This window comes from Bidens hawaiensis, unplaced genomic scaffold, assembly GCF_021521415.1.
Source record: "Bidens hawaiensis isolate Kalapana, Puna unplaced genomic scaffold, B.hawaiensis_p1.1 tig00022888_1, whole genome shotgun sequence".
Taxonomy (NCBI): Eukaryota; Viridiplantae; Streptophyta; class Magnoliopsida; order Asterales; family Asteraceae; genus Bidens; species Bidens hawaiensis.
Window position 1 is genome coordinate 270,113 of NW_027493577.1, and position 16,666 is coordinate 286,778.

Consider the following 16,666-nt stretch of genomic DNA (forward strand, 5'->3'; position numbering starts at 1 on the left):
TTACAATAATAATATCAAACCCAGTTACGTTGCTAATTATTCAACTACTTTAGAACCCACCCGTGTAAATGAATCAAATTTCCAAAGTGTTTAAGTGGGCGGAGAAACTGTAGGGGTAAAATTGGAAGATGAAGAAAGTGGGTTAAGGAATGCAAAAGCTGAGAAATTGGAATCTGAGGCGGAGAAAGAGGCGTGGAGGTTGTTGAGGGAGGCGGTGGTGACCTACTGCGGTAACCCGGTCGGGACGTTGGCTGCGAATGATCCCGGAGATAAGGTGCCGTTGAATTATGATCAGGTTTTTATTAGGGATTTTGTGCCTTCTGCGTTGGCTTTTTTGCTCAAGGGACAAGGAGAGATTGTTAGAAACTTTTTGTTGCATACTTTGCAGTTGCAGGTAAAAATTCTATTTTTATTGCTTATTATTCATTCGAGATGGGATCTTCTTCATTAACTTCGTAAGTTGTCTTTTCAAGCTCGGGCTCGGTTTGTTTATTTTATATTAAATGAGAAAAGCCTTAAACGAGCCTAAGTTCGGCTCGAGCTCTTGTAGTACCTTAAATGAGCCATTGCTTGGCTCGAGCTCGCTGTGCAGTGTGAAATTGGTGCATAGAAATCCAAAAGAGGTCAAACTTAAAAAATACACAACGTTTATTAAGGCTGCATAAACGAGCTTTCCATACAAGGCTCGAGCTCGATAACTACACTACCTTTATTTGAGGTTTGGGCTCGGCTCGTTTTGAGTTTTTTCTATCGAGTCTCGAGTAGGTCGTGAGTGGCTCGGCTCGTTTGCACAACTACAATTATTGGTATGAAAGTCTTATTTTTATTGGTTTTCTGTATGTTACTGATTCAAGATTGGATCTTGGTCACTAATTTACATACCCATTACATTTCTAAGGAATCTATTACTGTGAAGTTGTCAAAATCATAATCATTTACACTTCCATTAATGCCCCTTTGTTGTTTTTCAAGAGTTGGGAGAAAACGGTTGACTGCTACAGTCCCGGACAGGGGCTAATGCCTGCAAGTTTCAAAATAAGAACCGTGCCACTTGATGATACAAAAGTAGAAGAAGTTTTAGACCCTGATTTTGGGGAATCGGCTATAGGTCGCGTTGCACCTGTTGACTCGGGTAAAGTCTAATTTTATATTGCCATTATGGCTCTTGTAACTTTTGTTTATTTGCGTGTGTATTGACTATTGATCCTGAGTTATTTTATTTAAGGATTATGGTGGATTATCTTGTTGAGGGCTTATAGCAAGATCACGGGTGATTATGCAATGCAAGAACGAGTGGATGTGCAAACGGGCATTAAACTTATTTTAAATTTGTGCTTATCGGATGGGTTTGATATGTTCCCGTCTCTTTTAGTCACGGATGGCTCATGTATGATTGACAGAAGAATGGGTATCCATGGACACCCTTTGGAGATCCAAGTGAGTTCTTTTGACTTTTTTCTTTCAACTTTTGACTTTTAAATTTTGACCCTTTTTTTTTTACTTTTTCTCGCAGTCGTTATTTTATTCAGCTTTAAGATGTGCGCGTGAAATGCTTGCGCTAGATGAAAGCTCCAAGAATTTAGTGAGGGCAATTAACAATAGACTTAGTGCATTATCTTTTCATATTAGAGAATATTATTGGATAGATATGAAAAAAATTAACGAAATTTACCGATACAAAACTGAAGAGTATTCTACAGAAGCAACAAACAAGTTCAACATTTACCCGGAACAGATTCCTCATTGGTTAATGGATTGGATTCCCGAACAAGGAGGTTACATGATCAGGAATCTACAGCCTGCACATATGGATTTTAGATTTTTTACACTCGGTAACATTTGGTCAATTGTTTCTTCTTTGAGCACTCCAAGACAAAACAATTCAATATTGAATTTGATAGAATCCAAATGGGATGATCTTGTGGGCCATATGCCTCTCAAGATCGTCTACCCAGCTTTGGAATTAGAAGAGTGGCGCATAATCACCGGTAGTGACCCGAAAAACACGTGAGTTTCTTTTTATTTATGTTTGTTTTGTAAACAATTGTGTCTAAAGGGAGCAATTTTGACCCGTTAGTTGTAAATGGGTCAACTTTGGTTGTGTTTTATCCAAACGGGCCAAATAACTTAACGCGAAATATGTGAACCGGTTGAAAGTCGGTCAAAGCCTATTTGAAAAGTATAAAGCCTCTAATATTATATTGAAACTCTTATGTTATATTTTACAGACCGTGGTCCTATCACAATGGCGGTTCATGGCCAACGCTTCTATGGCAGGTAAGTTTTTACATTGTTTTTATTTTCTGAAAGTATTTCTTGATCAAAAGGTTGACTCTTTTCTGTTTCTATTGTAGTTTACATCTGCATCAAGATGGATAGAATAGAACTAGCAAGAAAGGCAGTCGATCTTGCTGAGAAGCGATTGCAAGCTGACCACTGGCCCGAATATTATGACACCAAAAGCGGGAAGTTTATAGGGAAACAATCTAGACTTTACCAAACATGGACAATTGCTGGATTTTTGACATCCAAATTGCTCTTGGAAAACCCTGAAAAAGCTTCTCTTTTGTTTTGGGAAGAAGACTATGAACTTCTTGAAATATGTGTTTGTGCTTTGAGCAAAACGGGCAGGAAGGTTTGTCGTCGTGGGGCCGCCAGATCACAGATTCTCGTGTGATGATGATACCAAAGGTTGCTGTGTACAGTTACAGTAAACACCATACAAAAGTTAAGTTAGAAATAGCAGTATTGTTTTTGGAGGGCATTTGGGATTATTATACGCGATATTGTTTTGTTGTTCGGTTAGCTGATTAATATGTATCACACGTTGTTTGGAACAGAAGTTAGTTTCTGATTGTATTTGGTGTTCTGTAAGTTCAGGATCTTAATAGTTAAAGCAAATAAAGTATATATATTAAGAATCCCATTTTAAGGGAAGTGCACTAAAGGTGCTACCAAAATAAATAAACAAACAACATTTAAATGAAATATAACATGGTTCATAGGATCTGATCAGAGAGCGGTGGGAGTCGCCGGAAAAAGTTGACCGGAAGTGACGGCATGTCGCCACGAAACCGGGGGTGGCGCATGTAGAAGAACCCCCACCCTAGCAGAAATGCCCTGAATGGCACAATGTAGAACACTAGTGATGCTAACAAACAAACCAACACAAATATCCCGGTTGCCCTAGGGTCTCTCCAGTTGCATAACGCCTCTAGTCTCTCGCCCTGAGCAGCCACGTCACCGAGCAGTGTCTGAGCCCGGCCTGCTAGGGCCCGTAGTCGGTCATACCTGATACGGATCTGGTCTGGTGATCTTAAACTTGGAAACCCGTCAAACTCTTCATCTAGCTCGTCGGGTCCCACAGAATCGACTTGGGAGAGCCTTGGGTCCATTGTGACTGGGGCCTGCATTCGGTAACGGTATCTCAGCGACACAATCAAGAAGGCATACAAGCAAATTGTGGGCAGGATTAGATGTGGGCATAAGACAATGGCCAGCAGCAGTATATGGACCAAGACAGTTGTCGGTGGCTGAGCCCAGGTGCAGATTGAGTCGAGCCATCTCGCCAATGTGGCTGCTTTTGACAAGCCGTTAACTATCCGAAACCAGTTCGACTTGCTTCTCCTCATGCTCCAAGTGTGAGTATCCGAGTCCAACATAAACTGAACCACTTCTTGACCCAATGCAGGTTCGGACCGAGCCAGTCTAGCGGTCACAATCTTCATAGCATTATGTCTAAGCATATCCTGTTGTATAGGACCCAAAGGACGCACATAATGCATCCGTGGAAGCATCGGGGTCGAGTAAGCTTGGAGTAGGCTGATCCAAGATGAACACGAGAACCTAACCGCAATCTCAATCTCACCCATTTTCTTGGCTCCATTCGGGAGCAACACGATTAGAGAATACGAACCCATGTAAACCCGGTTTGTGTCAAGTGTCGAGAGTCGAACCCTAAGCTTCCCGAGTCGTACATCTTTACCCGGCTTATTATCTCCCTCCCCTATTCGGTACCGCCCGTTATCAAACACCCCAATAGTGAGCACCGTGCACGGGTCATATACATCCCATGTGTACTGCTCGTTCCACCGTGGATTGAACCGATCAAGTATGGTTCGGGTCCGAACCCATTTCGGCCCGTACTTGGCAACCACGTAGGAATCAGTCGTGCCACGCGTACCGTCCTTTGTTTTCACCGGTAGTAAATTAGTGCCCCCCCGAATGCCGACTTCAAGCACCCCGATTGGTGGTTTTGACAGTTGCTTAGCGGTGGGGCGGACGTCGCTAGTCACGTGAGCCGCCTCGTCGAGCACGTGATACCCGCCTTCTAAACAAACTCCAACATGAATTCTACCCGCATACGGTCTACTCTCATCACCAACCAAATTAAACCATCTTGACCCAAGCGTTGACCGATCGTCTGTGCGCTTATCTATGCTAGCTACCTGCACCTTCGTGTGCCCAATAGTTTGACCGTTGGATGCATCTTCGACAGTAATCACCAAATAAGGCTCAAACGGCTCGGCTGCAACGAAAACCAAATCTTCATTCCATGTAGGATTCGAAGAAGTACCGGACGACCCGACCATCGTCCGGTTCGTCTTAAACAGCTGCGGACCGAGCTGACCCTTAACAAACAACTCCGGGTTTTTCACTCTAGGCTCGGGTCCAAAACCAAGCTGCAAGTCCTGGGTTTGAATAACCGTTAGTCTCAAATACCACAGCTTCGGAGAAAGATAAACCTTGGCTCGGGTCTCGGGTATCAACCCACCCGAATCCGATTGCCATGCCTCTTGAAACGTCTCATCAGCTTGAGTACCTAACCAAACCGCAACCATAACATCAGTCATTGGAACATTTTCTGGTGCGCCTTCGAGAGTGTACCACTGTGGCGCTAACGGGCTATCTGGCGGCACTCGTTTAGGGACTTCGGGCAGCTCAAACGACACCGATCCTAAACAAGTTTCGGTAACTTCTTCTTTCCCATCTTCTAATACTTTCTTGTTCCGATCAAAAACAGAAACTTGTAAAGAAGTTGAATTCAAACCTTGTTTGTCAAATGCAAACATGTTACAATAATAATATCAAACCCAGTTACGTTGCTAATTATTCAACTACTTTAGAACCCACCCGTGTAAATGAATCAAATTTCCAAAGTGTTTAAGTGGGCGGAGAAACTGTAGGGGTAAAATTGGAAGATGAAGAAAGTGGGTTAAGGAATGCAAAAGCTGAGAAATTGGAATCTGAGGCGGAGAAAGAGGCGTGGAGGTTGTTGAGGGAGGCGGTGGTGACCTACTGCGGTAACCCGGTCGGGACGTTGGCTGCGAATGATCCCGGAGATAAGGTGCCGTTGAATTATGATCAGGTTTTTATTAGGGATTTTGTGCCTTCTGCGTTGGCTTTTTTGCTCAAGGGACAAGGAGAGATTGTTAGAAACTTTTTGTTGCATACTTTGCAGTTGCAGGTAAAAATTCTATTTTTATTGCTTATTATTCATTCGAGATGGGATCTTCTTCATTAACTTCGTAAGTTGTCTTTTCAAGCTCGGGCTCGGTTTGTTTATTTTATATTAAATGAGAAAAGCCTTAAACGAGCCTAAGTTCGGCTCGAGCTCTTGTAGTACCTTAAATGAGCCATTGCTTGGCTCGAGCTCGCTGTGCAGTGTGAAATTGGTGCATAGAAATCCAAAAGAGGTCAAACTTAAAAAATACACAACGTTTATTAAGGCTGCATAAACGAGCTTTCCATACAAGGCTCGAGCTCGATAACTACACTACCTTTATTTGAGGTTTGGGCTCGGCTCGTTTTGAGTTTTTTCTATCGAGTCTCGAGTAGGTCGTGAGTGGCTCGGCTCGTTTGCACAACTACAATTATTGGTATGAAAGTCTTATTTTTATTGGTTTTCTGTATGTTACTGATTCAAGATTGGATCTTGGTCACTAATTTACATACCCATTACATTTCTAAGGAATCTATTACTGTGAAGTTGTCAAAATCATAATCATTTACACTTCCATTAATGCCCCTTTGTTGTTTTTCAAGAGTTGGGAGAAAACGGTTGACTGCTACAGTCCCGGACAGGGGCTAATGCCTGCAAGTTTCAAAATAAGAACCGTGCCACTTGATGATACAAAAGTAGAAGAAGTTTTAGACCCTGATTTTGGGGAATCGGCTATAGGTCGCGTTGCACCTGTTGACTCGGGTAAAGTCTAATTTTATATTGCCATTATGGCTCTTGTAACTTTTGTTTATTTGCGTGTGTATTGACTATTGATCCTGAGTTATTTTATTTAAGGATTATGGTGGATTATCTTGTTGAGGGCTTATAGCAAGATCACGGGTGATTATGCAATGCAAGAACGAGTGGATGTGCAAATGGGCATTAAACTTATTTTAAATTTGTGCTTATCGGATGGGTTTGATATGTTCCCGTCTCTTTTAGTCACGGATGGCTCATGTATGATTGACAGAAGAATGGGTATCCATGGACACCCTTTGGAGATCCAAGTGAGTTCTTTTGACTTTTTTCTTTCAACTTTTGACTTTTAAATTTTGACCCTTTTTTTTTTACTTTTTCTCGCAGTCGTTATTTTATTCAGCTTTAAGATGTGCGCGTGAAATGCTTGCGCTAGATGAAAGCTCCAAGAATTTAGTGAGGGCAATTAACAATAGACTTAGTGCATTATCTTTTCATATTAGAGAATATTATTGGATAGATATGAAAAAAATTAACGAAATTTACCGATACAAAACTGAAGAGTATTCTACAGAAGCAACAAACAAGTTCAACATTTACCCGGAACAGATTCCTCATTGGTTAATGGATTGGATTCCCGAACAAGGAGGTTACATGATCAGGAATCTACAGCCTGCACATATGGATTTTAGATTTTTTACACTCGGTAACATTTGGTCAATTGTTTCTTCTTTGAGCACTCCAAGACAAAACAATTCAATATTGAATTTGATAGAATCCAAATGGGATGATCTTGTGGGCCATATGCCTCTCAAGATCGTCTACCCAGCTTTGGAATTAGAAGAGTGGCGCATAATCACCGGTAGTGACCCGAAAAACACGTGAGTTTCTTTTTATTTATGTTTGTTTTGTAAACAATTGTGTCTAAAGGGAGCAATTTTGACCCGTTAGTTGTAAATGGGTCAACTTTGGTTGTGTTTTATCCAAACGGGCCAAATAACTTAACGCGAAATATGTGAACCGGTTGAAAGTCGGTCAAAGCCTATTTGAAAAGTATAAAGCCTCTAATATTATATTGAAACTCTTATGTTATATTTTACAGACCGTGGTCCTATCACAATGGCGGTTCATGGCCAACGCTTCTATGGCAGGTAAGTTTTTACATTGTTTTTATTTTCTGAAAGTATTTCTTGATCAAAAGGTTGACTCTTTTCTGTTTCTATTGTAGTTTACATCTGCATCAAGATGGATAGAATAGAACTAGCAAGAAAGGCAGTCGATCTTGCTGAGAAGCGATTGCAAGCTGACCACTGGCCCGAATATTATGACACCAAAAGCGGGAAGTTTATAGGGAAACAATCTAGACTTTACCAAACATGGACAATTGCTGGATTTTTGACATCCAAATTGCTCTTGGAAAACCCTGAAAAAGCTTCTCTTTTGTTTTGGGAAGAAGACTATGAACTTCTTGAAATATGTGTTTGTGCTTTGAGCAAAACGGGCAGGAAGGTTTGTCGTCGTGGGGCCGCCAGATCACAGATTCTCGTGTGATGATGATACCAAAGGTTGCTGTGTACAGTTACAGTAAACACCATACAAAAGTTAAGTTAGAAATAGCAGTATTGTTTTTGGAGGGCATTTGGGATTATTATACGCGATATTGTTTTGTTGTTCGGTTAGCTGATTAATATGTATCACACGTTGTTTGGAACAGAAGTTAGTTTCTGATTGTATTTGGTGTTCTGTAAGTTCAGGATCTTAATAGTTAAAGCAAATAAAGTATATATATTAAGAATCCCATTTTAAGGGAAGTGCACTAAAGGTGCTACCAAAATAAATAAACAAACAACATTTAAATGAAATATAACATGGTTCATAGGATCTGATCAGAGAGCGGTGGGAGTCGCCGGAAAAAGTTGACCGGAAGTGACGGCATGTCGCCACGAAACCGGGGGTGGCGCATGTAGAAGAACCCCCACCCTAGCAGAAATGCCCTGAATGGCACAATGTAGAACACTAGTGATGCTAACAAACAAACCAACACAAATATCCCGGTTGCCCTAGGGTCTCTCCAGTTGCATAACGCCTCTAGTCTCTCGCCCTGAGCAGCCACGTCACCGAGCAGTGTCTGAGCCCGGCCTGCTAGGGCCCGTAGTCGGTCATACCTGATACGGATCTGGTCTGGTGATCTTAAACTTGGAAACCCGTCAAACTCTTCATCTAGCTCGTCGGGTCCCACAGAATCGACTTGGGAGAGCCTTGGGTCCATTGTGACTGGGGCCTGCATTCGGTAACGGTATCTCAGCGACACAATCAAGAAGGCATACAAGCAAATTGTGGGCAGGATTAGATGTGGGCATAAGACAATGGCCAGCAGCAGTATATGGACCAAGACAGTTGTCGGTGGCTGAGCCCAGGTGCAGATTGAGTCGAGCCATCTCGCCAATGTGGCTGCTTTTGACAAGCCGTTAACTATCCGAAACCAGTTCGACTTGCTTCTCCTCATGCTCCAAGTGTGAGTATCCGAGTCCAACATAAACTGAACCACTTCTTGACCCAATGCAGGTTCGGACCGAGCCAGTCTAGCGGTCACAATCTTCATAGCATTATGTCTAAGCATATCCTGTTGTATAGGACCCAAAGGACGCACATAATGCATCCGTGGAAGCATCGGGGTCGAGTAAGCTTGGAGTAGGCTGATCCAAGATGAACACGAGAACCTAACCGCAATCTCAATCTCACCCATTTTCTTGGCTCCATTCGGGAGCAACACGATTAGAGAATACGAACCCATGTAAACCCGGTTTGTGTCAAGTGTCGAGAGTCGAACCCTAAGCTTCCCGAGTCGTACATCTTTACCCGGCTTATTATCTCCCTCCCCTATTCGGTACCGCCCGTTATCAAACACACCAATAGTGAGCACCGTGCACGGGTCATATACATCCCATGTGTACTGCTCGTTCCACCGTGGATTGAACCGATCAAGTATGGTTCGGGTCCGAACCCATTTCGGCCCGTACTTGGCAACCACGTAGGAATCAGTCGTGCCACGCGTACCGTCCTTTGTTTTCACCGGTAGTAAATTAGTGCCCCCCCGAATGCCGACTTCAAGCACCCCGATTGGTGGTTTTGACAGTTGCTTAGCGGTGGGGCGGACGTCGCTAGTCACGTGAGCCGCCTCGTCGAGCACGTGATACCCGCCTTCTAAACAAACTCCAACATGAATTCTACCCGCATACGGTCTACTCTCATCACCAACCAAATTAAACCATCTTGACCCAAGCGTTGACCGATCGTCTGTGCGCTTATCTATGCTTGCTACCTGCACCTTCGTGTGCCCAATAGTTTGACCGTTGGATGCATCTTCGACAGTAATCACCAAATAAGGCTCAAACGGCTCGGCTGCAACGAAAACCAAATCTTCATTCCATGTAGGATTCGAAGAAGTACCGGACGACCCGACCATCGTCCGGTTCGTCTTAAACAGCTGCGGACCGAGCTGACCCTTAACAAACAACTCCGGGTTTTTCACTCTAGGCTCGGGTCCAAAACCAAGCTGCAAGTCCTGGGTTTGAATAACCGTTAGTCTCAAATACCACAGCTTCGGAGAAAGATAAACCTTGGCTCGGGTCTCGGGTATCAACCCACCCGAATCCGATTGCCATGCCTCTTGAAACGTCTCATCAGCTTGAGTACCTAACCAAACCGCAACCATAACATCAGTCATTGGAACATTTTCTGGTGCGCCTTCGAGAGTGTACCACTGTGGCGCTAACGGGCTATCTGGCGGCACTCGTTTAGGGACTTCGGGCAGCTCAAACGACACCGATCCTAAACAAGTTTCGGTAACTTCTTCTTTCCCATCTTCTAATACTTTCTTGTTCCGATCAAAAACAGAAACTTGTAAAGAAGTTGAATTCAAACCTTGTTTGTCAAATGCAAACACTTGATCCCAAGCTTTGGCTTCACCTTGTGCATTTGTGGTGATACTATGGGTTCCAATTGCCAGCTTCGCGTAGTAAATCACCGTTGAGTCATCACACTCGTTGTCCGCTCGTTTCGCCCTTACAACCCTAACATAGAGAAACGGCATCCGATCCACCAGATCGAACGCGTTCATTCCCCGACGGTGATGATGACTGGAAAGCGAAACCACATCAGAATCCAAATGTGATGGTTTCCTGACTAGTTGGAGACTCTCATCCACCTGCTTTGGTTTAGGCGACTGAGCTATAGCAGCATTCTCCACAGGAGGAGGCGTAACAGCCGCAGTTGTTTCTGTGGCTGGGGCTGGTGCTGGTGCCTCCTCTTTCTTTTGATCCTCAGGTTTTTCATCTTTCTTATTTTCTTCCACCGGCTTTTCTTCGGCTTTCGCCTCCTCTGGTTTTTTCTCCTCCGGGGGCTTTTCAATTTCTTCAGTCTCCGCGGGAGGAGTTTCAGGCTTTTTTTCTTCTGCAGCCGCAACAGGTTCTTCATCAACATAACAAATCTTAATCCCAATTTCGCCTTTAATCTGCGAAAACACACTCCGCTTCTCCAACGGGTAATAAGCCAACGCCTCTGATCCAGACTGTGGAAAACTACTACCAGCAATCTTAACCTTCCCGAGAAACGTACTCCGTTTGCCGGTTTTCTTGTTATCATTGTACACATTGAGCTCGAGAATCTCGGTCCCCATGGAGGCGACATCGTGTACCAGAAACTCGATCTTTTCGTCCCACTGCGGGTTCAGATCTCTGGAAATTGTCTTGGTCCGCCTCCGCTGGCCATCGAAATCAACGATCACGTAGGCGCTCGCTGTTCCTTGGCCGTCTTTGGGCATCAAATTCTTGGCATTGCAAACCTCCACCATAAGCTTTCGATTACTCATTTTCTTCCAGATTCAACAAATTGAATAGAATTAAATTGAAATTGGTGGGTTTGATTGAGGAAAGAAAGATTGAGACAACTGTGGATTTGAGGGAAAAGGTGTCAAGGGTGGGTTTAAGAAGGAGGAAGAGAAGAAAGATTACAAAGTAATAAAGTACAAGGGGTCATGTGAAATTGACTGCAAATGTGACCGTTGGGTTTGTTTTTCTTTTTATATTATTGATAATCAAATAGTCAGAATTATAATATTCTCATGTTTCATGCGTTTTGTATTTTTATCATTGTAATATCAAATTATCAATAAACTAAACTCGCATTGAAATGGTAAGGGAGAAACTCAGGTTTGATTCATGTCTTTACTATCTAGTTTCGACAACACCTGATGATAATAATATAATAGGCGAATAGGCGGCGATCACTAATTTGATCCTTGAAATGATTGGGTTTTACCTCACCACACTATCTTACCTTTAAACGAATGTTCATGAGCTTTTGCCTTTATTGAATTTCGTCAGCAACCCATTTAGAGAATTCTTGGTTGTTCAAAAGAAAATATATGGTAAAATAGTTTATTAGTTTCTAAATTAAATTTATATGCTTTAAACTGAAAATAATTAAGTTGATAAATAGTGAAAACATATTATTTGTATCTTAAACCCGTGTTTAATTGAAAACAACTTTATGAGAAAACTATAAAACTTTTGACTGAGACAAATATAATGAAAGAAAATAATATGTAAACGGTTAAATAAAAAGATAAAGATACAAGTGAATCATTCGATTCATGCTTTTATAAGCAATTACATAAATGTCTTGTATCAGATCATAGAAAAAAGATACAAGTAAATCATTCGGTTCATACGTTTCTCTATTTAAATTTAATATACATATATAGGGTTAACTTTTACTGAGTCATTTAATTCCTTTTTAACAGAAAGACACGCTCTCTATTATACGTCTATTCTACTTTTAGAATCACCCCAACCATCCTTTAAAATTACTTGATTCTTTAACTTTTCATTAATATCTTGTACTTAATACAATTTTATTAGTATATATCTAGTTTTCTTTGAACTAATAACAAAAAAAAAAAGAAAATGCTATCAAATGTTGAAAATCTCCATTGTCAATTTACTGTTCAATAATTGGTTTACTTTAAAGACAGAGAAATAGTGCAGGTGATATTCAGTGGCTATTACATAGCTTTAATAATCAATAATCTAAATTAAATAAAGCCAAATATTTGATTTTGTACGTGATATAATTTTATGAAAAAAACTATATAATATAGTTTTGTAGTGGGGTTGCATTTGCAAATTTATAAGACAAAATGCCACGGGGGAAGCACGTGTAATCGAGCATAGCGCTGCAAGAAGATCCGTTATGTTTTGGGAGTTGGAATCTGATACACCACGAACGGTTTTCATGGATTTAATATTTGTATTAATTATCCTACCTATCTCAAATACAATACAAAAATAATAACTCACTTTTTGTAAATGTAATATTTAATAACAAGCTGCTATAAATGATCTATCTGGATGGACTGAGAGATTCTTAACTACGAAGAATCATTAATTTTATGTTATTTGGTAATCATAAGAACGTAAAAATAAAATACAAATGATAAAAATATAATATATATTATCTTTAAATAAAGAAAAAGTGTTTATTAAAATATAAAAATGGTAATGGCAGCGGCGACGATAGTTGTGATGGTGATGAGAAAGTATGGTGAAAGAGCGAATGAAACGAAAAAAAAAACAAGGGTGAGGATAAATGATTTTATGTAATGGATGATTACATTTCATTGACAATGGATCAATTTCATTTCGTTTGCTTTTACTACGTATCAAAAGCTACCTTATTCTCATCACAATTCGAAAAAGTGTGTGACCTATGGATGTCCAATATTAAAACGAAAACTAAAACTCGAGTTGACTTCAATTTCCGATTAATTAATACAAGGGATTACTCCATTTCAAACTTGATACAATTAGTAAAACAACTGAATTTAGATTTCGAATTTCAAACTTGATATGAATATCAATTTTTCTATTCTATTCAAATTCGAATTAAATTATTTTTATTAAATACAATTAACAAAATGTGGCCTTTTTAAATTGAATTGTACATTTTTGTTAATCTGAATGAGATCAACCCAAATTTGAATCAGATATTGAATTTGAAGGGTTAAATTTTCAAAACTCGAATAATTCAAGTTTGGTTTTGTTTCTGTAGACTCCTCCAGCTACCTGCTAGAGGTATTGTACTATCTTTTTAGTGTTATGAATTGTTGCTGTTCAAAAAAAAATAATAATAATAATAATTCAAGTAAATATCGACTTTTTAAGATATTAGGCGTAGGAGTAAATAGAGTAAGCATTGAGATACTAACCCTCTTCTCTTAGCCGGTGAGGTACTTAACTACTTATATGGCTTAATTCATAGTGAAAGATATTCTCTGACACACTTACAAGCTGCCTTGTTTAGATTTGTTATTGGCCCATAGTGTTTGCCAATCCGTTTTATCCTTGTCGGCCATATGCTAGTTAGATTGTGGCAGTATCCAAAATTTCCAAAAATGTTTCATAGGATCAAAAACTCTTGGTTTTGGGTGTTCATATCCCAGGCTTAACACTCTAGACGTAATTATGAAGTCTGATGAAGAGCGAAGACTAACGATTCTAAATGTGTTGATTATGAGATATTGGGATGAATGCTTCAAATGTTGCCATTTAAGGTTACCGCTTGATATCATAATCATCAAAAATTAAACTCACATATGATTGAAGAAATTTGTCATATCTCACATTGTCAAATTTAGTTTCTTTGGTGGAAGACAAAACACAAAAATATAAAGTTTGTTTCTTTGAAAACATTTGGCTGCATGCAACTATCCATGTCCAGTTGTTAAATGTGAACAGTAAATAAATCAGCTTTATCATAGTATGACACATTTTGTAACTGATACGTATCACTGTGGTCCAACATTTCGAGAGAATAATTTTTAATATTATTTATTGAATAATAAATGTTATGAAAAATAAAATTTAAGGCCAGCCTCTAAACAGACCCAGCCCATTTCAACATATACTAAAATTAACACATTTTCTGACCCATACTTATTCCAGTTACCAACCACCCAGCTTGACCTCTCTTTTTTAAGATATGTAAAGAACAAATGAATGAATGAAAAAAATACATGTAACAACCTATCGAAGCCCGACTTAACCGACTAGCTGATGTTACTAATTTGTGGTCCCGCCAGTTTGCTCCCGTGACTGCTGCTGTGTCTGATGATGCAACTGAAACATTGGTGGATTGATCGATAACTGAGATAAATCAGCACTATCCATGTTTAGCTCCATCCTCATTATCTTCAAACGTTGGACCTCAGCAGTTAACGTGTCATTTAGAGCTGCCAAGAACAACTAATATGTCATTTGCTTATATCATTTTCCACTAATTATTTAGAATGTTTTACTGATAAATGTTAACTATATATATAAAATAACATGTTAATTTTATACCGTCCCGAAGGTGGGCTTGCTCTTCCATTGCTTGCAGACGAAACTTTAGCTCACTGTTTTCACTTGTTAAGCTAGTTAAATCTCTCTGTAATAAACAAAATCGATAGAAATAATATTAAAACATTTTCTTTAATTAAAAACAAAGAAACAATAATAATGGAGTTTTAACTCTTTAAGAACTCATACCTGCAATGATGTAACCTGTGCACACAACGTTGTTGATTCATTCTGTAACGTTTGAACCTTGTTTTCCAGTTCTACAATGTACCTCATCTTCCTTTCTTTAGAACGTGCAGCCGACTGTCGGTTAGCCAAAATCCTATTTAAAGGCAACAACAATCTTCTAAATACCACAATTTAATTTTCAAGGGATATTAAGTTAAATAAGTTGCACACCTTTTGACTCTCTTTGGATCGGTTAGAGCCAACTCGGCAAGGTTCTCACTAGCCATGATTTTCTTGAGCTCGGCCCCATTAAACACACAATTTCCAAACTCTAAGCTAAATGTATCTGAATTAGCATCAATCGTGTCACTTGAAGGTAATTTACCGAATTGCCCTCCGGGAGAAGGCATCAGCTTAAGTAACTCATCAACAAAGTTCATCTTCCCCATAACACTATCCATAGAGACACTTCTGTAGTGCCATGTTGGAGTAATATCTCCAACCGCACTCCTTTTAAGCCCTTCCTTTTTATCAGAAACCAAACAGGTCTCCGACCTCTGCACATTGTTGTTACTGTTACTGTTACCGCTACCGGCGACACTACTTGTAGCCTCGTTATCACTATTATCCCCTCTGTTTTCGGTTCTAAAAGTATTATTTAACTTACCATGACTGTTTAAGTTTCTAAAACAAGAAAACAAATCATCCACAACTTCACCTTCCGTTTTCTCCCAATTCGATTCATGCTTAACATTATTTCTCAAACTCGCAGATCCGTTAGCACCTCTCAACGGGAGCAACGGCGGTGACGACTGCAATATATTGGAAAACCCAAACGGAATATCACTACTTGCCCGTCTGTGCGTCTTACGCGGAGGAACTGAAATTGTAACATCACCTGCGGCTTGACTAGAGGCGGGAGGACGATAGGACGACGGGCTCAAAGGAGGCAAAGAATCAAGCGAGAAATATGATAAATTTCTGCCGACACCAAGCGTCAACTCCTGGGTTCGGTGATCATTAGGTGGTGTGACTGGGAATTGGGGATGAGCCGGAGGCATTCCGACTCGTTTAGAGTTGTTTTCGATATTAAAATTCGGGGGAAAAGGCATGAGAAGATGATCAAATGAAACATGTGATTGTAGTGATCTATGGCTACTAGTGTCTTCAGTTTCGCTCATTTTTATTTAAACCCTAACTCAACCGCATATCCTAACACCATTGAATTGATGCAACAGTAAATAATAATAATAATAGTGAGGAAATTGAGGGTCTAATTTGTGTAGTGTATACTATAAATGATAAAGGTAGGGGTATAAATAAGTAAGTTACCAAAAGAGAGGCGAATGTTACAAGGCAGCCACGGTTTGTCCGCCAAATGGCGACGGAGTGGACGAAGAAGATGAATGGCGGCCGGCGAGGGTTTGACGGTGTACGCTTTTCTAATTAACACTTTATCTCCATCTCCGTCCTACTACCGTATCAACAATTTCAAATACATTTCACTTTGGGTGAGTGTTCGGTTCGATACGGTTATTTTGTTGTCTCAAAGTCGAAGAGCCAAAATTTGTTTTGTAGTTAATTTGTCAGTTTTTTATTCGGTTATTTACCCAACCAAACTTGAGAATTACAAACATATGAAATGGATATATCAATAAAACAGTCTATTCGTGCGATGCAGCGATAAACTGAAAACACATACTTTAATAATTATGTAACAAATTTTGGGTATCATTATTTCGTTTGAAATTATGAGAGTTTGATTTCCTGGTTGAAACCGAAGCTAATCGTACTTATTGAAATGTTAATTATTTACTTATTTGATATTAGATATAATATATATTTGACTTAGTTAAAATATAGTTAACCAAAGTTTTATTTAATATGAGCAAACTCGTCT

At 39.9% G+C, this 16,666-nt stretch overlaps 2 protein-coding genes and 3 pseudogenes across 2 annotated transcripts; 2 read left to right on the top strand and 3 right to left on the bottom strand.

Moving 5' to 3' along the window:
- Position 1: 1 nt before the first annotated feature.
- LOC143566436 (alkaline/neutral invertase A, mitochondrial-like) lies at positions 2-3,028 on the top strand (annotated as a pseudogene).
- LOC143566431 (multiple C2 domain and transmembrane region protein 14-like) lies at positions 2,947-5,072 on the bottom strand. Its single transcript, XM_077053139.1, has one exon. It carries the CDS (start codon positions 5,070-5,072, stop codon positions 3,000-3,002), a length of 2,073 nt encoding a protein of 690 aa, XP_076909254.1. The 3' UTR covers positions 2,947-2,999.
- A 2-nt stretch (positions 5,073-5,074) lies between these two features.
- On the top strand, positions 5,075-8,101 carry LOC143566437 (alkaline/neutral invertase A, mitochondrial-like; annotated as a pseudogene).
- Positions 8,020-11,145, bottom strand: LOC143566432 (multiple C2 domain and transmembrane region protein 14 pseudogene; annotated as a pseudogene).
- Positions 11,146-14,096: 2,951 nt separating this feature from the next.
- On the bottom strand, positions 14,097-16,003 carry LOC143566425 (bZIP transcription factor 29-like). The gene is made up of 4 exons (XM_077053138.1): positions 14,998-16,003; positions 14,788-14,920; positions 14,602-14,686; positions 14,097-14,489 (listed from the first exon to the last, which is right to left on the bottom strand). The coding sequence occupies exons 1-4, from the start codon at positions 15,945-15,947 to the stop codon at positions 14,320-14,322; spliced, it is 1,338 nt and encodes a 445-aa protein (XP_076909253.1). The 5' UTR covers positions 15,948-16,003; the 3' UTR covers positions 14,097-14,319.
- Positions 16,004-16,666: the final 663 nt, after the last annotated feature.

Bases quoted from the DNA above. Each gene is read 5' to 3' on its own strand.
- LOC143566431 (XM_077053139.1), bottom strand. From the start codon at position 5,072: ATGTTTGCATTTGACAAACAAGGTTTGAATTCAACTTCTTTACAAGTT.
- LOC143566425 (XM_077053138.1), bottom strand. From the start codon at position 15,947: ATGAGCGAAACTGAAGACACTAGTAGCCATAGATCACTACAATCACAT. The intron at 14,921-14,997 runs GTGTGCAACTTA...GCCTTTAAATAG, and splicing joins GATCCAAAGAGAGTCAAAAG to GATTTTGGCTAACCGACAGT. The intron at 14,687-14,787 runs GTATGAGTTCTT...TGTTTATTACAG, and splicing joins CACAGGTTACATCATTGCAG to AGAGATTTAACTAGCTTAAC.